At 38.7% G+C, this 23291-nt stretch overlaps 1 protein-coding gene across 3 annotated transcripts; it reads right to left on the reverse strand.

Annotated features, from left to right (window-relative positions):
- Positions 1–3: 3 nt before the first annotated feature.
- On the reverse strand, positions 4–22642 carry PON3 (paraoxonase 3). 3 transcript variants are annotated; one of them, XM_037508128.2, is made up of 9 exons: positions 22503–22642; positions 20948–21018; positions 15438–15493; positions 11724–11889; positions 7191–7317; positions 5626–5826; positions 3968–4049; positions 3587–3715; positions 4–174 (listed from the first exon to the last, which is right to left on the reverse strand). In XM_037508128.2, the coding sequence occupies exons 1-9, from the start codon at positions 22574–22576 to the stop codon at positions 16–18; spliced, it is 1065 nt and encodes a 354-aa protein (XP_037364025.1). In that variant the 5' UTR covers positions 22577–22642; the 3' UTR covers positions 4–15. The 3 variants fall into 3 exon arrangements, with proteins under 3 accessions (XP_037364025.1, XP_054548338.1, XP_037364024.1); XM_054692363.1 differs by lacking the exon at positions 22503–22642 and adding an exon at positions 22135–22299 and having other exon boundaries at positions 5626–5697; XM_037508127.1 differs by lacking the exon at positions 22503–22642 and adding an exon at positions 22135–22299.
- Positions 22643–23291: the final 649 nt, after the last annotated feature.

A 23291-nucleotide genomic window follows, 5' to 3' on the forward strand; every position in this document is an offset into this window, starting at 1 on the left:
TGGACTATCTGGAGTCTAGAGCTCACAATACAGAGTTTTATGAAATATGGTGCCTATGAGAAGTTTGTTCTGGTACAGAGAAGCTACAGTGCTGCCCTGAAGCACAGAGCCATTATTGGCATACAGGGTGTTGATCTTGGGATGCTTAGACAAAACCTTCTGGATGCGAAGTACCTGGTGAGAAAAGATCATTCGTTAGTACGCTATCTGACCAGTTGTTCACATCATGTGTTCCTTCCAAAATGCTTAAGACTAATATATTTCTCAGAAATCAATAAGCTAAAATCTATATATCTTTAATCTTGGTTTTCTTGTGATGAAAGCACTAATGTCTTAAGGATATATAAGTAGTCAGGTGGACTAGTTATCTTAGATTAGCTAAATTCCTTTATTAGTTTGGGCATCACCTATGGAGGGAAATAAGAACCAGTGTATGCTCTTATATTCTTGAGCAGTGTTTCTCCCTCTGTGGGAAAGGCCTTACCCTTGTCTGGGCCTACAGCCTGGGGAGGGAAACCAAGGAAGAAATGATGAAGGGACAGTCCTTTAGCCAGTCAACCTGACCTGGTAACCAGTAGGATAATAATCGTTAAATTTGGAATAGACCTCCGCCCCCCAACCCAAGTAAAATGACTAGGAAGCATAATAATGCATACTTTGGCATTCAATCTGACATTTCAATTCCTAATACTGTTATTGATCTCCAGGATTAGCGTAACTTTACTTTGATAATTAGTAAATATATAAGCACTCTGTTTTCCAAATAGCCTGCATGAAGTTTACTCAAACAGAACATAAGAGAAACTAAAGAAAAATCTATTTGAAATTCATGAGTCATGGGTCCATATTGACATCTCTTGTTAGAATAGAATTTAGTTGAGTTTCTTTTTTTTGATCTTAAGGGAGACCCTTAGACTTCTTCTCAGGTTTGTTATAAAAAAATGCTCACACTTGGATCTCACATAGAAAACATTAGACTCAGCCAAAAGTAAAGAGTGTTGGTGATTGTGAAGAAAGAACTCAATTCCAAAATAAACAAATGATTAAACTTGAAGATGGAGACAGGAGAAGGATCCTAAGCAATTTTCAAATCAGTGTGTGGACTATATTTTCATGCTCTGAAAGCAAACACGGTTGTTGGGCATATGCAGATGTTAAATCTATCGTTTCTGGAAGCACTTATCTGCCAAGGGCAGCCTGCTAGCTTAAAGTAGCAATTCCTTAATTTCAAGGTTCATAATGAACTTTTTGTTTCTTTTACATTTTTTAGTGTTTTTAAGTATGTATGTATGAATGGTATGTGTGTGCATATTTAAGGTGACACTTGACTTATTTTTTTATTATTTTATTATTTCTGAAGAAAACAACAAAAATAAACAAAGCAACAACAAAATGCCCACCACCATGCTTTATTCCCTGCTTCAACCTTTCCTTAACCCCTTCATCTCTGCTAACCTTAGTTTGGTTATCAATGTTCACTAGCTTATTTTTGTTTTGCTTTAATCATTCACTTTGATTTAGTACCCAGAAGTTGGAGCCTGTGATATTTCTATTTTTATTTTTTTAAGAAAGGCCCAGGCAGCTTTCCAAAATGGATTAATGCATCAATTTGCATTCTCATCAACACTGTATTTTTCTCCACATCCTCTCCAACACTTCTTGTTAGGAGTCTTTTTGATGTATGCCATTCCCACAGATGTGAGAATTGTGGTTTTGATTTGCATTTCCTTATTAGAAATGATGATTATTTTTTGATATGTTTTGGTCATCTGTACAGCTTCTTTGGAAAAGTGTCTATTCAGATATTCTGCCCATTTATTAACTGGGCTGATTTTTGTTGTTAAGTTGGATGAGTTCTTCATATATCTTAGATACTAATCCCTGGTGAATTTTTTTAAAGAAACTATGACTAAAATTTTGTTATTAAGAGAAAAGTGTTATGTTTTTTTAACTATATAAGACCAATATTGGGGGCCTCCCTGGTGGCACAGTGGTTGAGTGCTGGGTTGCGAAGCTGCCCACAGCCTCTGTAGCGCGATTCGATCCCCGGCCACTGGGCAAGGGTCCCACATGGCGTGCAGACCTCTCCTGCCACCCACTGCTCCCCTCAGCAGTGTACTTCATCCATCAGTCTGCCTGCTCTACTCTCCCCTCTGGCTCTGTTGAATTCTCTCACCCTCCCACACTTCTGACTGTACCCAGTGCTTGTATAAATAAAATAAATAAATAAATCTTTAAAAAAAAAAAGACCAATATTGGAAGAAAAAAATAACTGTACTAATTTACCGGACTAATTACCAGACTAGGGCTTGAATTTCAAAATTCCCAGTTGCCCAAATCTAGATTCAAACATTTTGTCTTTTTTCAAATATTACCTTTTCAATGAGTCTTTGCTGATCTCTGTATTTAATAGTAGAACCTGTCCATCCCCCTGTTCATCACATTCTTGGTCCCCTTTAAACTGCTGTATTTTTCCCCCTCAATAGAACTTACACCTTCAAATTACTATATATATATATATTTTTTTTAAGATTTATTTATTTATTTATACAAGAACCAGGGTACAGGCCAGATGCGTGGGCAGGTGAGAGCATTCACCAGAGACAGAGCAGGAAACAGAACAGGCAGACTGACGAAATACACTCTGAGGGGAGCAGCGGGCGTGACAGGAGAGGTCTGCTGTGCCATGTAGGACCCTTGCCGGATGGCTGAAATCGAACCGGTGCTGCAGAGGCTGTAGACAGCCTCATAGCGTGGTGTTCAACCACCTGCGCCACCAGGGGAGGCCCAACTATATATTTACTTATTTCTTATACCTTTTGTCCATCGTCTGTCCCTCCTCATTAAGAGCAGAGATCTTTGTGGGGTTTGTTTTCCAATATATCTTAAGCACTAGAAAAAAGTCTGGTACATTGTTAAGTGCTCAATACATTTTTGTGGAAAAATCTCTCATGTATACCAAGAATTTATATATACATTTGAATTTAGTAGAGATCATTTTATTTTTAAACCCAATGTCATAGAAAATGCAACACCTTATACTATTGTTTTTAATATTATATAAAATTCAATGAATTGTTATTTTCTTAGAAGAGATTTTTGAATAACATCTTTAAAATGAGACATTCTTAGCATCACCACATATATTAGAATCTGTAAGTAGAAACTAACTTTGCCTCAAAATTACAGTAATTCAGGCCCTTTTACATGAGTTTCATCTTGCATTATGAGGAAAAAGATGGTTTCATGCATGATTCTCCATTTGCCTAACTATAGGGTCTGCTCAGAGCCTACATCGATCTGGGTCAGTATGAATGATCAAGCTGATTTTCCCATTATTCCCAATAATAAGTACAGTCTTTGAAAAGTTTTTATGTCATCTAGTGCTGATGTGAAGTTGGCATCTGGTGGCCTGGGAGGGATAACAGTCCATCTTTCCCTATCCTGCCAAACTATCTGCTCCTTCCATGTGTAGAATTTGTGCACTTCTAGAATATGCAATGTGACCTGCTAAATTTTCCTAAGTGACTTCAATCAGTTGTTCGTGCAGCGTTACCTGTGAGCTGAGAAAATAATAGGAACTTACTTCTGACCCTGGAGGATCCTCAGGGTTATAGCTCAGAAGTTTCATGGCATTAGGATGGCATCCAGCCAAAATATCTCCCGTGACACGATCAACAGTTAAGTTATCCACTAAAGTGCTTAACTGTATTACCTGCCAACAAAGGGATAGTAGTGAAGACATTGTTTCAAAGTTCTTCCCTCTTTTTCCCTCCCACCAACTACTTCTGGTTTCTGAAATTGGCCTTTATAAGGGGTTTTCCTAACAAATTTTAGAAGTGCAAACATAGTCTATTGACATTATTTTAAAATAGCCATGTTTCCTTCATTCAGGAACAAATTCCTAGGTCAAGTGTAGAAACCAATGTAAGAGGTCATGCTGTGCAGGCAGTATAGAACACTTTACCTTCAGTGGAGTTAAATCCCAGTTATCATGTTTCTTCATTACATGAATGTTATGAGCCATTACATCTGCTACATAGATATACCTTTGAAGTAAATAACATTTTCATTTAAACAAGTAGTGTGGAGACAATGCTAACTATTATTTTCAAGAAGAGGCATAAAAATTCATAGTAGTTGAAAGTACTACAGCAATGTCTTTCAAAAGCACAGTACCAGGAGAAAATAGAGTAGAATTTTTAATATTATTGAATTGCTTCAAATAAGCTTTGCATATGAGATATGACGATAAAGTAATGAAATTGGTGTTTCTAGATGACATATAGCCTCTGTCTCATTACTTAGGAGTCATGATTTATTTATTTATTTAATTTAAATTGAATCGAGGTAAGTAAATCTCTTATAAAGCCAAAAGAGTCTATTCTTTCAAAAACTAGTGCTTGAAAAGAACTATCAGATGACCATGAAGCTCGATTGCAATCATTTTTTTAAAGACAAAGGGCACTTAAGAGTTGTTTTCCGCAGGGATAATCTCTACTTATCACTCTAGATTTACATATTAATATTCATGGAACTTTACTTTTTTGAAAATTTTCCATTTTAAGATACTTTAAAAGAGTGTTTCTCATAAAATTTTATGCTGCTTAAAATAGTGTTTTCTCATAGAAAAGTCTACTCTTTAGGATATCAGAAGTCTGAAACTTACATGACTGCAATGCTCAATTGAAATTGGGTCTCTCCTCTTATAAGAACTTGGTGTAAATGGTTAAAGATTTTCTAGCTTTATTAGGGATAGAGGTTTTACACATTTCTTTTTAATGTGGTAGATAAATGAGTTTTTGGAATCATGAAAGAATCTGGAACAAGAATCTTATAAGAATGGGTCCAAATCCTTCATTTTATTGGTGGGAACCTGAAGTGCAAGGGACAAAAGTTTCCCTTAAGACAAATACTGGATGATGTCACTAATATGTGGAATATAGAGAAACCAAGCAAAGAGTCAGATAAAACCAAACTCAAAAACTAACTCTTGAAAGCTGACTGTAGAACCGAGACATTCACAGGAGCGAAGGGCAAGGACAAAGTGGAGAGGGAGCACAATGGACTATGCATGGGTGATTTGGTGGTGGGAACACTAAGGTAACAACACCTGAAAGGGGCAGAGGGGGTCCTCCCCCATGGCACAGTGGATTGAGCACAGCACCGTGAAGCTGTCCTCAGCCTCTGCAGTGCAGGTTCAATTCCTGGCCAGCCTGGGACATACCCACATGGTGTAGCAGACCTCTCCTGTCTTGCCCACTGTTTCCCTCAGCAGTGTTTTTGGCTGCTCCCTGCTCTGTCTGTGGTGAATCCTCTCACCCTCTCACACATCTGGCCTGTACCCCAGTTCTTGTATAAATAAATAAATCTTAAAAAAAAAAAAAGGGCAGAGGGAAGAGCTGTACTTCCAAAATATAAACAATGATGTAAACCAAAGTTACCTCAATAAAAAAATCCAAAAAAAAAAAAATAAGAGAAAAAAATAATAAGAGCAAAAAAAAAAAAATCATAATGTGAAATCTGGTCACACCTGAGCCTTCCTACTTACACCTAAAGAAATAATACCACTTAGGGGAATGTGTTGATTAAACTATCCAGGGCAAAAATTATAGAAGATCTTACTTCTTATCTGGTGACACTGTGATCCCATTGGCAGAACTAAATCCTTTGGCCACCACTTTGACTTCGCTTGGACTGTAGAAAAGAACATAACTCCAATGAAGATCCATAATCACCTCTATCAGCGACAGGAAGAAGTTGGTAAAATAGTGATCTCTGGTGGCATAGAACTGTTCTGGTCCAAGAACTACTATGTCATTCACACTAGAGAGAGAGAGAGAGAGAAAGAGGAACAGAGTAAAAGAGAGAGAGGGAAAGAGTAAGAGAGAGAATTAAAATATGGAATAGTTAAATATCCTGACTGTCGCCAAAAACCATTATATCTCAAAGATCAATGTGTTCATTAATTTGAAAATGTAGACATGTACTACTATGGATTAAAGACTTTCACAGAAGGTACAAGATTTTTCATTGCCCTGATGAATTTTCTTTTAGCCATTTGCTATTTTCTCATTCTTCCCTTTCATAGACGTCAACAAAATCAAATAAATATACAAATAAACCTCACACTCCAAATCTTTGATTTGTAATGTTAATAATGGTTTCTATAGTGGCCATAGTGGAGGTCGCTAAGAGTTCTGCTTCTGCTCCTTCTAGATTAGACTTCTCCATGTCCTTGATGTTGTGTCACAGCCATATGATTTGCTTTGGCCAATGAAATGAAGTGATGGGTGTGGCTTCAGATGGAAGATTTTTTTTATTTCCATAGAAAGTTTATTTACTCTAAACAGCAACACAAACAAATGCCAGATGGAAGATTTTAAGAACAAGTATGTGATGCACCATGTTTTCCTTAAGTAACAAGCAACTTAATGAGAGACAAATTCTTCACTGTAAGTTATAGTCTGAAACAAGTAACCTAGCCATTAAAAAACTTACTATTTTTTTCTTAATGTCCGTCATTGCAAAACCAAACCCAGCTTTGAATTCAGATGGATCTAGGTTTACACCTGGTTCTGCCACTTACAAGTTATGTAACTTAGTCAATTACTTAATCCAAAACTTCTCTAAGTTTCAGTTTACTCATGCCTGTAACTAAAGGCCATTATGAAAATTAAATTAGTTTGGCATAGTGCCTGCCACATAGTCAATGCTTAATAAATGTGATTTTTTTAAAACATGTGCTCACAGGCCTTTTCAATTTCTTTTTTAAAGCTCTGATTAAGCAAAGGTATGGCCCGTCTGGAAGTCTGTTATAATACCCTGTGGGTGTGGCTGTCAGGGGACAACCTGCCAGGACAACTTGAAAAGGCTGTGGGTGTAAAAAGAGAGCCCGATACTAGGGATTGAGTTGCTGTGCTAGGGAGGATGGAATTAGAGCTGGGAATCAAATTGAGCACCTTTATAGGATTAAAATGCTTTCAGAAAAGCTGGAGAATATAAGGATATTCAATACTGAATACAGCAATTTCTGGTGAGGTGCTAGGCAATGTCGCCATGGGAACCTTTAGAAAACTTTAGAAAAAATGTTATAAAACAAGTTTAAGAAAGCCTGCTGAACCAAAGAAAACAAAGCACACAGCAGAGGTACACAATAAATAGAAGTGTAAAATACTTTAATTCCATACCTTTTGAGCAGTTCGTGTTTTATGGTTTTCAGATATATGAGAGAACGTGGCTGTTCCTCAAATTTAAATATCTCCACAGTGGAATCCATGTGGGGATGATTCACAACATAAAGATACACAGTATTGTCTACAGTGGAAAAAAGACAACAGTTCCAAGAAGTTTACTTCTATTGCAACTATTATTAGACTTGGTATAGAACTTAAGTCACTTCCAGGGATTTTTCTCATATATCTTGCATATGATCCATCTGATAGGTAAGTAAGGAAAATGCCAGTATATATACTTTACTGAGGAAATTGAGGCTTAGAAGATAAATGATGTGTCAGCAATTTCACCAACTACCAAGTGGAAGACCCAAGCACATGGGTTCCTGCAATGGTCTCTTCATCATCGCCTACATACTTCCCTAGGAGGAAGATACAGAACTACAATGAAGCATAAACACGATGTGGTTTCCCAGGGTGGCCCTTCAACATGAGAAGAAGGGCAAGCAAACAAAGTTTTGCTGAGAATGCTTCCCTGTGAGAAATGCCCACACAAGATCAAGAAATACAAGGGCTGTATAAATATCTTAAAATAAGCAACACTTCCCAGCTAGAGAATGAACTGCTGTCACAAGTCAGCTACCTCAGGTTGCAATAGCACAATTTAGTGAGCCCAGTGGACCTGGAATGTAAATATGAATGCAAGAGAAAACAGACTAGCCAATTCTGAGCATTGCCCATCTCAAGAATGTACACTGATCTATTTTTATGTTGGGATGTGAACTTGTGGGGTAGTAACCTGGCTTCTCAGAGCACTGTCATCTGACTTATCAGGAGCTCTAGGTCAGATGAGTTCTGGACTTTGAAAGGGTCTGACTCCATGCACCTCCCTGGGAACTGCTCTGTGTTCATCTCCTCTGTGCCTTTCCTTTATATGGTTTCCAAGCTCGTGGTGGAGATGCAGAGATGCATCATCCCCGGCCATTAGATGCAGAGATTGTTGATACTCATGGCCCCTGAAGCACACCGGCACCTTTGCGTAAATTAAGGAAAAGTACTTCCTCAAAGATGAACCTTTGGTTTTTAGTCTTACAAAGCTCTGTGCAGGGCCTGGGGCTTCAAAAGCTGAATCCAAGATGAATTCTAACCCCTACCCAGCCCTTCAGCCAGACACACTTGTGGGACACAGCATGACCTTTATTTGTTCTGATTGGCCTTTCTCCTTCTTTAATATTCTACTGAGCCATTGCTTCTGTTTAAGATATGTCCTTTGAGATTATTTTTATTCTCTACTCATTCCATCTCTATTTCTATGTGTAATGTTTTGGTCTTATACATTAGATACATAATGAAGGGAGATGCTAACACATAATTGTCATTCATAATATACTCAGTTTATGCAAGCCTGATTATATGCCTGTGGGTTAATATGTAAACTGGTCCCATCTCAAAAAAGAAACAAAACCAAACTCCATTCCCGAAAACAAAGCAAAAATAGTTCTAATGCCATCCCATGCAATAAAATAGCTTCAAGTTCATCAGATCACTCATTGTACATTCTCCAGCGAAGCACTATGTTCTTGCTTGCATGTCAGACAAAAATGTGGTGCCTTATGCATTGTAAAATTAAACTGGGAATCCTAATTTTACCTAAGTAAATGACACAGGATTAGAAGTAAGACTACCTGGGTTCTAGTTCTGAAACTGCCATTTATTAATTACAGACATAAAGTCACACTTCACTGCATTTTTCTAAAGTCCATTTATCCATCTGTAAAATTGAGAATTCATATTTTTCCTGCCTCTTTCGCAGAGCTCATTCATCTGTTCATTTAATACAAGTTCACAGAATCCCTTCTATATAGCAGATACCATTCTAGGACAGTATCCTACAATTCAGCAGGGAACAGGTCACATAGCTTTCATGGTAATTAACTTTAGAGAAGAAAACGGAGGAAATAATAAGTAAATGAAAGAATACTGGAGTGGGGTGATGCATTCTTCATAGGATTAACAGTTATGCTTAGATCTACAGATGAGAAAGCACTTACTATAGAGCATACTAAAAAGAAGTACATTGAGAATATATATAGTAAGGTTCATACCTTGAAACAAGAGGATGGGAAAACTTCCTTAAGAAGTTGACATTAAGCTGGGCCTTCATGCTAAGCTAGAAGTCACAGAGACATTCTGTGCAGAGGCAATGCAGATGCAAAGACCCTGAGGTATGTGCATTTTATAGAACTAAAATCCAGTGTGGCTGATTCAGAGAATCAGGGGGATAGTGGTGTTCAGTAAGGCTACAGTGAGTGCCCAGATGCCAGAATGTGTAGGGGTAGTACCTAAACTCAGGCCATATTGAGATCTGGAGTTTATCTTTACAGTAATGGGAACAATATGGAGGATTTTGAGAAGGAAGTCACGTGATTTCATTTGCATGAGAAGTGACATATACATATGAAATGGGTTAAGGTGGTATTATAGGGAATTTGCTTTGCAGGAGGCACAGCGTTATCTGGTAAAGACATATTGGGGACTTGGACTGGAATGGTGGTGGTGAGGCTGGACCGAGGTGAACAACTTGTTTGAGGGCTGAATAGGACAGGATGTAGTAATGAGTTGATGGAATGGAGTGGAGAGAAGGGAAGTATCAAAATTGGACCTAGCATTTTATTATAGAAATAAATGAATTATATATGAACATGCTTTGTAAACTCTAACCTAATACAAAATTGTTGGGTACAATTATCTTTTAAAATGGGTCTTGCTATGCAGTACACAGTATATTATAAGAAATCGGTGGCATATTTACCCCACTTAATAAAATATTATTGCAACATTTTAAAAGGTACCCATTTGTTTTAAAATGAGCAAGTCTATAGTGGTACGGACCAAAGATGTTTTGGATACGTTTTGAAACAATTATTAATCTGTCTTTTTTATTCATTAAACACAATCCAGAAAACTTATACTTAACAACACATTGTAACTCCAGTATGCATTTGGAAGAATCAAAACAACATTTGTTTAAAAATGTTAAGTTCCAACACTTCCAATCCTGCTTCCCTTCATGTAATTACTATTAGTGAGGTTTCACTGTTCTTATTTTTCTGCATGCTTTATATGTACCCACACTAGACCTACAATATTTAAGAATTAAATTAGGCTGAAATTAAGAACAATGAATAAGCACAAAATAATATTTGAAATTGTCATTTTAAAGCATTTATATTAATAACTATTTTTTAGAACAGATTTCTTGAGATATAATACATATGCCATAAATTCACACTTAAAAATGTACAGTTTAGTGGTTTCTAGCTAATCACAGAGTTGTGCAACCATACTAACTGGTTCCAGAAGATTTTCCTCACCCCAACACCCCAACAAGAAACCCCACACCCACTAACTGCCAGTCTCTATTCCCACCCCCTTCCAGCCCTTGTGAATCACTAATCTATTTTTTTGTCTTAGGAATTTGCCTATTTTGGACACTTTCTATAAATGGAATGCTGCAATGTGTGGCCTTAGTGTCTGAATTCTTTGCCTTAAGATAATGTATACAAAGTTCATCTGTGTTGTAGCCAAATGACATTCCATTGTATAAATAGCTCTGTTAATGCATTCATTAGTTTATGGAAATTTGAGTTATTTTCACTTAGATATTAGGAATAATGTTTCTATGAACATTTCTGTATATGTGTTGGTATGGACCTATGTTCTCAACTCTCTTAGGTATACACCAAGGAGTAGAGATCCTGGATTATAGAGTACTTATATTTAACATTTTGAGGAACTGCCAAACAGCTTTCCAATCCTGCTAGCAAACTGGGAAGGTTTCAATTTCTCTACATGCTTGCCAACCTTTGTTATTGTCTGTCTTTATTATGCTCATCCAAGTGAGTGTGAAGTAGTACCTCATTGTGGCCTTGATTTGCATTTCTCAAATGACTAAGAGTGTTGAGTATCTTTTCATGTCTTTACCGGCCATTTGTATATCTTTTTGGAGATATTCAAGATCCTTTGTACAATTTTTTAAATTGGGATATTGGTCTTTCTGTCGTTGAGTTGTATGAATTGTTTATATATTTTATATGTAAGCTTCTTATCAGATACATGATTTGTGAGTCTTTTCTCTCATTCTCTAGATTATATTTTTACTTTCTTGATGATGTCGTTGGAAGTTTTAAATATTGACAAAGTATAATTATCTATTATTTTCATTTGTGTTGTGTTTTTTAATGTCACACAATTATTTTCAAAGAGCCTGCAGTTTATACAGTAGATTTCTGAGTCCAATATCCAAACTATTTGTGATGGTCAAGTGAGAAGAAAAAGGGTTAGGATGAAAAGCATGATCACATTTTATTTTTCCTTCTTTAATTGTACTCTTTAAAAATATATTGATGCATGGTTATTATCTTACAAATACACATCCATCATTCTGATAAAATAGCATCTTCCTCACTTCACATTCAATTCAGTAGTTGGGGTGACTGGTTTATATTTCCCTCATTTTCCCTTCATTCTTATGTATTCAGGCTTTACCTTTGTTGATGAAAGTACTAATCCCGTGTGGATTAAATGATGCTTTGTCAAAACCACCACTGATAGGTAGTGCCTGGGCCCTTACATTTTGTTCATTCATATCAATCAAGAAGATTTGTCCTGGTTCATCAGGAGCAAAGCTTGGCATGCCTGGATATTTTAACCCCTGAAAAAAGAGAGAGAGACTGAGAGAGAATGCATACATATACTTATCAAAACGTTTTCATATGGAAGCTAGAATCTCAAAGGCTAACAAAATGTTCAGAGTACTCTATTTCTTTCAGATTTCTGGGATTTTTCACTCTGTCAGCTGTTGTCATTATCCAATATGAGGGACAACTAATGTCATGGAAGCTATTGGGAATGGGAATATGGGAAGAACCTATATTCAGTTGAATGTAGAGAGAAGGGTTAAGCTAAAAAGTGTCATGCAGGAAATTAGGCTGTGTTACTTTGTGTAAGTCCCCTGGCCTGCCTGTGCCTTGGGTTCCTTATACATAGAATGAGTCAACTTATGTACAATTGCTAAGATTCTTTAGTCTTGACATTCTATAATAAGCTTCCTTGAATCAGAGAGAAAGGGTGCACGGTGCATGATTTCATTGTATTGCTCCTATTCTTACATTATGTTATGTGGTGGTAAATAGTATCAACCAAAAATTAACATAGAGTTGACTATTTTTGACCTACTTTGCTCCTATAGGTATGTCTGAAAATTTGGACCTGATTTAATTTCTTCAAGTAGTTCAAAAAGTTCACATTTATAACTTGGACAGTGGCTCTACTGGAAGTACTAGGTATTGATCAGTCAATAATAAACATCCTGATGTACTGGGTCTTTCCTGCATCCCAGGCTGTGGTCTCAAACCCGGGGAGTGGTTTAATCTAGACCAGTTACAAGACTCAACCCACTTTCTTCCTGTATCCCTACCCCATCCTTCTGATATATATCTTATCAATAATATTGTGTCTTTTCATGTACCCTCATTTCCATTTATAGTCAAATTCTTTTATTCCTACCTTCTCTATCTCCTCTCAGCTCTTTCTTTTAAACACACACACACACACTCATAATACAGTTGTTGGTCTTTCCACTGCCTCTGCCCCACTCCTGCATGCCAAGGGAGTCAATCTTCAGCTCTGAACAACCACACCTACATTAAATTTTTCTTAGACTAGTCTCTCTATTCCTAAATCTTATGGAAACCTGACTTCCCCTAGACACCTGGCGCTGCTGAACGAGATGTTGTTCACCTCATTCATCAAATGAGGTCTGGCTCCTACATAGGGGTAGTCTAAGATCAGGTTGAAAAACTCCACCACAATTGTCATCTCACCTTCAACCAAATGCTCAATATTGTTTAGTAATATTTTTGATCATTCTTACCAGTCATCTATTGCATCTCTCCAAGTATCTAGTCTAAATTTCTCTCATTATTTCCCAGAGTATATGCCTTTTTCCTCTTTATTGTCAATGGATTATTTTACCTCCAATTACTCTAACGATTTCATTCAATGTGAATTTCTTGATTCCTCTTGTCTGCTACTGTAATTCTTCAATTTTATCAAAAATCTTCCTTTCTCACTCCCATTAGTGAAGATTGTTCAGGAAGGCAGCTCACAAGCTCACAGCAAATACCTTGGCAATTTGTGGGCATGTGTGGGCACTGCTGGCTAGTAGAAAGACTGGTTGATCTAGAAATGGAAATGACCTAATAGGGAAGTAGGTAAGGGTGAGGTATGGCAAACAATCCTGGTTTAGAGTAATTATCATGATGCATGAAACACTTATAATAAATTACTTCACTGCTCACCTAGTTTTCTGTGTAAGGAATTTGGGTAGGAATTTGTGGCAAATGATTGTAAACAATTCTTTTGATACCATTCACCATTGGAAATGGTGAAAGTCACTTGGAGGTGCAGGCATCTTATTTTCACCCGCAGATTATAGGAATGTGTGGACAGGCGTTGAAGTCTCTACTGTTCTCAGTCACTACTACGTGCATTCCACAAATAGTCAGACACCTGTGTATGCTGGGCAGTGTACTAAGTGCTGAGCATGTAAGGAACACTCTACAGTCCTGGCTTCATGGAGCTGAAATCCAAGGATGAGGCAGCAAACCTAAGAGCCTAAGCTCAGAGAATGCGGGGGACCTGCAGAAAGGCACCTCACCCAGAAGGAGAGTTTAGGAGTTAGCTGGTAACATGGGAAGAAGGGAGTAATCTGGCAGGCAAGGTAAGGAAGCAAACTACAGCTTGGCACCTTGAAATAAACTAAAACTGTCTATTGCACAGAACTTCCCTCTGAATCAGCAGCTTCCGCACATATTCTAGGAATGGCAAGAAAGGGCATTAGAAGAAAGCAAGCACAGGAACTGAATTTACTTCTGTGCAGGAAGATTAAAAATGAGTAAACAACATCATCCTTAGCCTCTGAGTTGTTAGCTTACAAAAAGAGCTCTGTTATTTAAAGCTTTACTGTCACATTTCTCATGGAATTATTTGTGATGAAAATCTGAGTAGTAATAATTCAGTGCTTTTAATTCCAGTGAAAACAGAAAAGAAGAATATAGTACAACTACAAATATCATTTCTGAATAGCAAAGAAATCTTCTAGCTGTAGCATAATCATTTTATAGGTCTTTTTGGTATAACATTAAAAATCTACAGTGGACAATAGAAAGCTTAAGTCAACAAAGAAAGAGCTGTTCTAGATAGCTTTGCTTTATCTTTGGTTTTGGAGGAAAATTAAAGAAATAAAATTCCTCTCACCTACCCAACTCCACACAAACCATCTCCAGCAGCCATTTAAAATCCAAAGGAGACATTGACTATAATGTATATACTTAATAATTTAGAATTTTAGGGCCACTGAGGGTTATTCCATGTGCCTGCTTTTTGGCCAAAAAGATTCAAATTAAAAAAAACATGTTTCATGGTATTTTATTGGCCAAAATGGAATATTAGACATGTAATTACAACAAGCAGAATCACACTGAAAATAGTCAATCAAGTTTTTCAAAATCCTAGACCCCATTTCAAATTGCAACTGATTTAACAAATACATGATAATTTTCAACACCTGTACAACATATACATCTTAATTTCTTGAAATCCAGTGTCCATGCATTCCACCCCCCATAGCGTCCTGATCATCACAAGCCTGGGAAGGCGGTTTTAGGGAATAAAATGCAGGATATCCTTTCTACCTGTCTTGGAAAGAGGTAGAAGGAATGGCAGGGAGCCCAAGATGGAAAGTGATCAGCGTTTTGAATTAAGTGATATGGTTAACATCTTGGTCACAAATATTTACCAAGCTCCAAAAACAGACAGACCTGAAGAGAGGAATACTAGTTAGTGAGAAGATACTACAGAAGCTGAAGCTCAGTCAGACAGAGCAATAATGGGAATGAACAGCAACAGGACAGATCTGGAGATTAGCCTTAGAATCGAAAGGAAATCAATATGCATTTATTGAGACCCTACTGAGGATGTAACTGCCCACAGGGAGCTACCCACCATGGGGCAGGCAAGCCTGTGGTGTCCTGAGTAGCCTTCCAGAATCTTGTTTTTGGCTTTTTTTTTGAGTTGACTGGTTTACCTGCAGGTGGTATAAGTGTGTAGGGGTCCATCTGGCAGATGTAGTCGGTAACATTAATGTACTGTCTATACAGTTATTGACAAGAGCATCTGAGGGGCATAGAAAATACTCACACTAGAGATAAAAGCCAGCCCACTAGGAAGTATATCAATATCTTCAGAGCCATTTTCTGCAAAAGAAGTGGAGGATCAGAAAGTTGCATGTATGAAGGCTTAAAAAATAAATCTCACCATTGAAACTCTAAACTTCCTTTGAAAACTGCATTCACTTTTTCAACTATTTACCTGGGAAACTACATTAACTTTTAGGAATCCCACAAGCATGCTACTCTACAATAAAACCTGAGTCAGATGCCTTAAATATTTAAGTTTCTTTTTAGAGCTCTATTTTTCAGGAGGAAAAGGCAGTGAACAATAAAATAAATTCATGTCCTACATTTATTCTTTAAATAAAAACTTCCAGGCCATGTCCTGAGAGATTCAGCTTTATTCCCCATGGAAGACTGATCACTCGATCGAGCGATAACACTTGGAAAAACATCAGTGGGAACGTCTCTTAAAGGCCTCTCAGTCAAACATTTCTCCTCTTCTACCTTTCTGTTGAGGCCTAAAAATCTATCATTACCCAATCATATTGGGAAATTGAGTAATTGTTCTCTGCTATAAAGATATGGTCTGAATATGGACTATTAAGATATAAGTGAATTTGAGAGTTAAGATTTTTCTGAAGTTGGTCTTGAGCACTTTTCTATGGAAAGAGGTGTATTATAAATTATGACTGGGGACAGAATGCAAAAGTGCCTCATATAGGAGAGAAGTGGTCCCAAGCAGATAGGGCTGAGGGTAAAGGCAATGGTTACTAGTGTGGCAAATTGTATTTTACAGATATTTTGGGATTAATATGTATCACAAAGTCTTCTTAAAATGAAAAGATCATATTCCTCCATCAAGCAACAGTATCTGTATTCTCTTCCCTTGAGCCTGTGGGTCATACAAGGCAAAGCCACAACCATAGCTGCTTCTGGAGCCATGCACCTTGGGAGGTGAGGGGAGGAGGCGAAAGGAAAGGAATGGGAGAGGAGGGGAGCGGAGGGGAGGGGAGAGGAGAGATGAATATGTTGATAGAGTCTCCAGTGACTTTTAGTTCACAGCCTTTTATGCTGCTGCAGGTGGCACAGAGATGCAGCTATCTCCACTGAGTCCTGTCAGAATTACAAATTCATGAGTAAAAAGACTGTTGCCATTTTATGTTACTAAGTTTTGGGATAGTCTATTACTTAGTTATGTAATGTAGTTATGTAAACATGTGGGGAACGTTTTCCTGGGGTAATAGGTTACTTGGTATCAAAACAATTGGGTGGGACAGGGAAGAATGCAGGAAAGTGGGATAAGGCAAAGAAAATGCAAATTTGAACCCACAGATTAATGAAAAATAGACAAAAAATCAGAGAATAGAGATTGAATTATATTCACTCCATTAAATGTTGCAACAAATCCCCAACTAATGACCTGAAAATTAATCAAAATTTTCTAAGCATCCAGGTCAACCAAGATTTGTCTCACAATGGTTATCTTGATGACCTGAAAGATTCAGCATTCTTTGTGTGTGGCATAACATGATGTTCTTCCAGACTCTTTGAACACACTATCTTGGTTTCCTTTCGCCTGAATCTCCACGCCACCAGTGTCCTGACTGTGGATATTCTCCAGCTCTGTCTTCCCTTGGCTCTTTCTCCAGTCGGGCATTCATTCCACGTGCACCATCAACAGGAGTGGGCAATATTCAGAGGTGTTGTGCTTGTCTTGTCTCACCCATAGCACAGGGAAGCTTGTTTTGCATTCAGATGTGGAAAAGAACTACCAGCTGCTGGTACACAATTCCTGCGTCTCCTGAGCCCCTCCCATGCCTACACTGGCTGCACCCGCGGGAGAAAAGCAGCACATCTTTGCAACAGTGGCACCGATGGGAGTAAGAATTCCCAGGACACGCTCCTCTGAGTCCTCCCCACACACACATTAGCCTGTGTACAACTATCATCAATACCCTACAGCTAAGTCTAAAATCAGTCTAATGAATAGGCATCTACTGCTTTTTAACCTGTCAACGCTATTACCGAACATAACTTCATTTCTTTGGCTTCCCATCATTCTCTACAGGCACCCTGAGAAAGGGTCACACCGAAACATTGCTGCCAATATTATCATCATTTCACATCTTGGAGAGAAGGTTCTGACAGCCAGATAAGAAAACAAATGGAACCTATTATGAATTAGAAACATGTTTTATAAGCTACAAGAAGGGACAGAGAAAAGAGGAGAGACATAGAGACACCAAGTAGATGGTTGTCTGCTTAGGATCCTGCCCAGGGAAAACCTAATCAAGACAGTCATATTTCAAGTGCAGCTTTAAATAGATGGCAAAGGTAGCCAAGTAACTTCAAGGTTAAAATAATCCTTGACTCACAAAACCTGGGAAAAGAGATTGGCTTAATACACAAAGATCTATGTGGTACAATTTCTAAAGTCTAGCACTGCTTCATCCTTCAAATATATCAAAAAAAAAATTCTAAGGAAGGCAAGGAAAAAGGGTTTCTTCCACCAGTAAAATTAAGCACAAAAATCTAAATCTTGAAAAAAAAAAATCACAAATCAGAATTTTCCCCCAGCTCTGTTACAGCCTACCATACCCGCTAAAATCCTTTGGTGGTTTCCCATTGCTTCATAAAGCCTTTCGGTCATCAAATAGTTGGATGATGTGAGTACTTGAATGTTGTCTCATTCATGATCTTTATTTAAATATTCAGCCTGCCTTGTTAGGGTCAGTCCTGTGTGTTGATATTCGCCTTTTGCACCTCAGATTTTGTTTTTGTTTTTTGTTTTTTTTTGCAAAGTAGTTTTTCTTGAAGCATTTGCAATAAACGTGTTATTAATGATAAGAAATGCAATGGGTGCACAAAGGCATAGAAGAACATGGCTCTGGATCATTATCTAGGACCATCACTCTAGTTCTAGACTCCTGGGATAGTGACTTCATTCTCTGTGTGTCAGTTTCCTAATCTGCAAAGTACATAAAGCAGGGCCTCCCTGGTAGTGCAAGGGGTTAAGATGCAACCTACGAAGCTGTCTGCAGGCACTGCAGCATGAGTTCAATCCCCGGCCAGGGAGCTACCCACATGGCACAGCAGACCTCTACTGACTCACCCGCTGCTCCCCTCAGCAGTGTAGTTCAGTCAATCTGCCTGTTCTGTTCCTCACTCTGTCTCTAGTGAATCCTTTCACTCCCTGCACCCCTGGCCTGTACCCCAGCTCTTGTATGCATAAATAAATAAATCTTTAAAAAAAATACAAAGTACCTACAGCAGCACCCATCCTACAGTTTGGTTAGGAGGATAATACAAATGTTTGTAAAGGACTCAACAGAATATTCTTAGACAAGTCTTTGATAAGGCAGCATTTAAAAAAGTGTGTATATCTATATCTATACATATATATGTCTGTATTATCCTATTAACAGATAATTCATGATTGTTCTAACTTGTTTAGTTCTCCAGACACAAAATGTAAATATTTACTTCTTGTAACTATATAAAAGAAATAACATGACAATATTTCCTTTAGCTAGCTTCCAATCATTTAAGTTCTTCTCTTCAAAATATCTATATAATCAAACTGTTGATCAATGTCTTACAATATTAGCACCATTTTAGTTTCTGAAATCTATTTGAATTATACAACCTCAGAGTGGGACTAGACTTTAGCAATCATCTTGTCTAAATGCTCTTCTGAATTACTTGGCAAGTTTCACATCTTTGAAGAGACATATGTAGTAAATATGCATATTACTCCACAAAACAGTAAGCCAATGTGACATTTCCTTATTTTTTAAATCAAATTAAATCTGACCCTGAGCCTGCATTTTACCAAACTGGAAGAAAATTCAATTTGAGTCATTACTGGGTCTCTTCCTGCCAAAATTGTACAAAGATAATAGGTGGAATGTTTCAAAACCACGCAGAATATTTAGGCAAGCGCATATGACATTTATTCTACACTAGTTACCACGGAATTGCTCACTGTCAAGCCCATGTAGTCTCTTTAATTTAGACAATTCTGCCACTTCAGTGTTCAGGATGGGCACACAATACAAAGTACTCAGCCTCCCTAAACAAGCCATGTAACTGTGCCTTTTGAGGTCTGACTCCTCACCCAGAATGTTGTGAAGAAGTGGGGCAAATGTGCCTGTTATTTAAAAATTATAAAATAAATCTTAAAAAAAGATAATACCCATATATTCTTATCCTTTCTGCATCAGAATACCTAAAAGGAAATCAGGCTTTTGAAAGTGGAAGGCAGTCAGGAGTTTGTCTTCAGTTCTTTCTGCTCTCTAGTCAGCAGCAGAAGTCTTCTCTAAGACAAGAGAGCATAAGGACCAGCTACTTATGAAATTAGGAGGGAGAAAAAGATAGAAAACCAAAATCAAAAGGGGCTGTTATTCTAAGTGTATGTAAAGAAAAATAACATGCTAACTCTGTCACAATAATGTATCTTGTCACCCTGTGAGTACTGAAAAGTCGTAGCCCTTGACCCTAGGAGTTTGCAATCTGAGAGTGAAAGAAAGAACAGTCCCTGCTAGCAGTAAAATTAAGCAATAAAATACAGCACGAGGTAGATGTTGCAAGTGAATCAGTTTCAGAATGCTGTGAGAGCTCATAGGTGGTAGAGGGATTTTCAGCTGATTTCAGCAAGAAGAAATGAAGGACTCAGGGGAGAGAATTTCACAAGCCAAGGTGAAAAGTGAAAGAACCCATTTCCAGAATGGTGAAAGAATCTAGCTGGATTTTTTTTTTGGTAGCAACAGCAGGGAGAATGGGAGCCTTGGGGCCTGAATCAGTAGTCAGAGAAGTGCTAAGTAGCTGAGATCAGCCCTATTGGAAGGGTGGTGGGGTAGCAAAGATGAGGGACATGCCAACATGTCTCATGTGAAACAGTGAGGGACGAGGGGAAAACAAATGTGGTTTTTGAATTGACTCTTTGAGAATGGGGTACCACACCTTGGACATGTCTGTAAGTGTTGGTTGTGGGTGGGGATGTGAGGGAGGAAATGACAGAAATGTAAAGTAGATTTCAGACTGGAAAAGAAGGCCTGTGGTTTGAGAGATTGGGGATCTGGCTATGGGTTTCAATTACTTTTTTTAAAGACATTCCAGTACTCTCTGAGGTTCTTGAGAATAAGGGTTCTTATTCCTCTTGGTACTTGCAGATAAATTTTGGAGGTGGTAATCTTTAAAGCTAGGAATGTTATCAAGGGGAGGGGAGAAGAAAGGAAAAAAATGAGACAAGAGAAAACAGACAGGGGACAGGAGGAGAGTTTAGAGAGGGCCTCGCCACGGAGTGGTCAGTTACGATCCTCAAATAATGGAGAAAGATCTGTAGGGGAAAAGACTGAAAAAAGCCCCAAATTTTGACATTAGAAAACTCCTTGGAATGAGGTATTGGATATAAGGCAGAGACCCCAGGAGGAGAGTTTAGGGAGTAGGAGGGAATTAAATCAGTTAGCAGGCTCAGTCCAGTGAATGGCGGCCTTGAAATGGTGCTGGTCCCTCCGGGTACTGTCATATACATACCAAGCCCCTCAATAATTTGGCAGTTCTGGGGTTCTACTGGCTCCACTTCTCTATATGCATAAGCTTTTCGTCTGTAAAAGATAAAACCACAGCGGGTTAATGAGTAATATCTAAAATCAATATCAAAGCATGGCCTTTAATCACTTTTATATTCGTCAACTCTTCTTCACTTATGAATTTAGCATACTGATGATGATTGATATTACAGATAAGTAGGCATCTCCTTTTATATATTTACACACATGGACATTTATGGGGGTAATTCACCTATATCAGCCAGTGATTGTAAAAGGACTAAAATGCAATTATACATGGACATTTTGCTGCCCCAATCAGTGACACTATTTAACAGCACGAATAGCTAAGTGTTATTGTTAAATGTACAAAATACGGTATTATTTAATTTCTGAAAGCATTGTCCATTATAAAGCTGCCCTTTCTTCCTTAATCCCATGTAGTCTTGCCTTTTGACCCTAACCCCCAATCTGCTTTCCCCAAATCCAATAGGGTCAGTTAAACCATGTAGCTTTTGCTTTAACTTTATTAGTGCTTACATTTTTATGCTGACTTACTTTACAAGTATGTAAATCCATTAAACTGACTACAATTTCAACTACTAGGCAAATTATTTTTCAATATAGTGTTCTTGTTTCCACAGTGAAACATTATCCTAAATACCTGGGATAATTTTTAATTTTTGTTAAACTATATTCAGACGCTACTTAGTCATTTCTCACTGTCGCTTTAAAAAACATGCCTTAGATCTACTTTATAATTATCATTTTTAATGATTTTCTCACTGGGGTGCACTGGGACCAAATGTAACAAAAAACACACTCAAGCTGGAAAGTATTAGCGAAAGGGTCAGGCTCCCCAGCAGATTCTAGCCGTGAACCTCTGAGGAGACCAGCTCTACTTAGAGAAATTAAAAAACAAAGCATCCCAAAGATAATGCAAGATCCACTGAGAGACGAACATCACCACCTATATAAATATAAATATAAATATAACTTAAATATAACTCCTTTCCTTAAATATTTCTGGGGTGGCATCAGCTCCACTAGATGTTATATTTTGAAAGGTGTGATACCTGCAAGCTGCCAGTTTCTACCTTCATTTCCCCACTTTCTGGCTAGGTCTTGCAATCTGGGGGTGACTTCTGTAATCCAATACTCCTCTCCCGTTACCTTGTTTTGGGCAAGTTGCCGAGTGAGTCATAAACATCCTGATCCTCTCCCTTGAGCCCAGTGCTCCCAACAGAGTTGGATTTTCCAAGAGCAGAAGGTGGAGGAAGACCTAGAAATTGGGAGTGGGGACGCATTTCTTTCAAAAAATAAATGGGGGCATTTCTGCCCTACCTTCTCGGGAAAAGCAATCAGTCAGTTCACTTTTCACTTCAGTGCTCTTCAAGGGGAGTTTGCTGGGTGGGACTGAAAGTGAGGTTGCAAAGCTGCTCATTCCTATCCGCTAAGAGGGTGGCACCGGGCAGTTCTTGATCTAACTTGGAAAAGGAGAGAAGAGTAGTGAGGACGCCCCCATCAAGATGCCAACTCACCGAAACGCCACTAGCCTCTCCCCGAATAGGGCCAGGCTGGCCCCCAGCAGGGCCAGCGCCACCAGTTTCCCCATAGCCTCGGCTTCCCCGCGACGACTTAGCCGGCGCCGCCGAGCGCTCGCGGAGGGCACGGCAGAGCGGCTCCCGGCTGCGCCCTGTGATTGGCGCCCGCCCTGCGCGCAGGCACCTCGGGAGCAGGTGCGCTGCCAGGACGCCGCGACTCTGCCTGGGGGGTGTCCTGGCCCCGCCCCGCCGCCCAGGGTTCAAGGTCCCCTTTTAGCGCTAGTTCAGAGTAACTTAAGCGCTGGATCCCTCCCCCGTCCACCTGCAAGGCTCAACTTATAGAGAGCGAGCCTGGAGCGGTGGGTTAAGGTCTGGTGATTTCTTGGCAGTTGCGCGAAGAACTCAGCAGCCGCCTTCGTGGGTGGTGGAGGGAGTTTGACGCTAGAAGCAGCGCTGGATTCTATCTCGGCTTCTCAGACGGACTGAAGGGGCGAGACAGACCAGGGAGTTAGAGTTTCGAGCCACAATTTCGCTTTCTGGCAAAGCAAGACGTGAGATGAGAGGGAAGGTTACTTCGGAGACCCCAGGAAGTGTGATAAACAAAGATAATCAAAGAGAAATGTTTCTCCAGATAATCAAAGACTGGGTGAATTGTAAATATCACTATCGCTATCGTGGATGGGATGAAGAACATTCAGGAGAAGGGAAAGAAATAAGAGTATGAAACAGGAAGATGAGCAGAATGAGGGGAAGGGATAAAGTTTCTTTGGGAGGCAGAACTCCGAA

The sequence above is a fragment of the Talpa occidentalis genome, unplaced genomic scaffold, assembly GCF_014898055.3.
Source record: "Talpa occidentalis isolate TD23 unplaced genomic scaffold, MPIMG_talOcc4v2.1, whole genome shotgun sequence".
Classification (NCBI taxonomy): domain Eukaryota; kingdom Metazoa; phylum Chordata; class Mammalia; order Eulipotyphla; family Talpidae; genus Talpa; species Talpa occidentalis.

Coding starts and splice junctions, on each gene's coding strand:
- PON3 (XM_037508127.1), bottom strand. CDS start 22,268: ATGCGTCCCCACTCCCAATTTCTAGGTCTTCCTCCACCTTCTGCTCTT. Junction 5,827..7,190: donor AAACACGAACTGCTCAAAAG/GTATGGAATTAA, acceptor CTCTCTCTCTAG/TGTGAATGACATAGTAGTTC. Junction 4,050..5,625: donor ACAGTGTCACCAGATAAGAA/GTAAGATCTTCT, acceptor TTTACTTCAAAG/GTATATCTATGTAGCAGATG.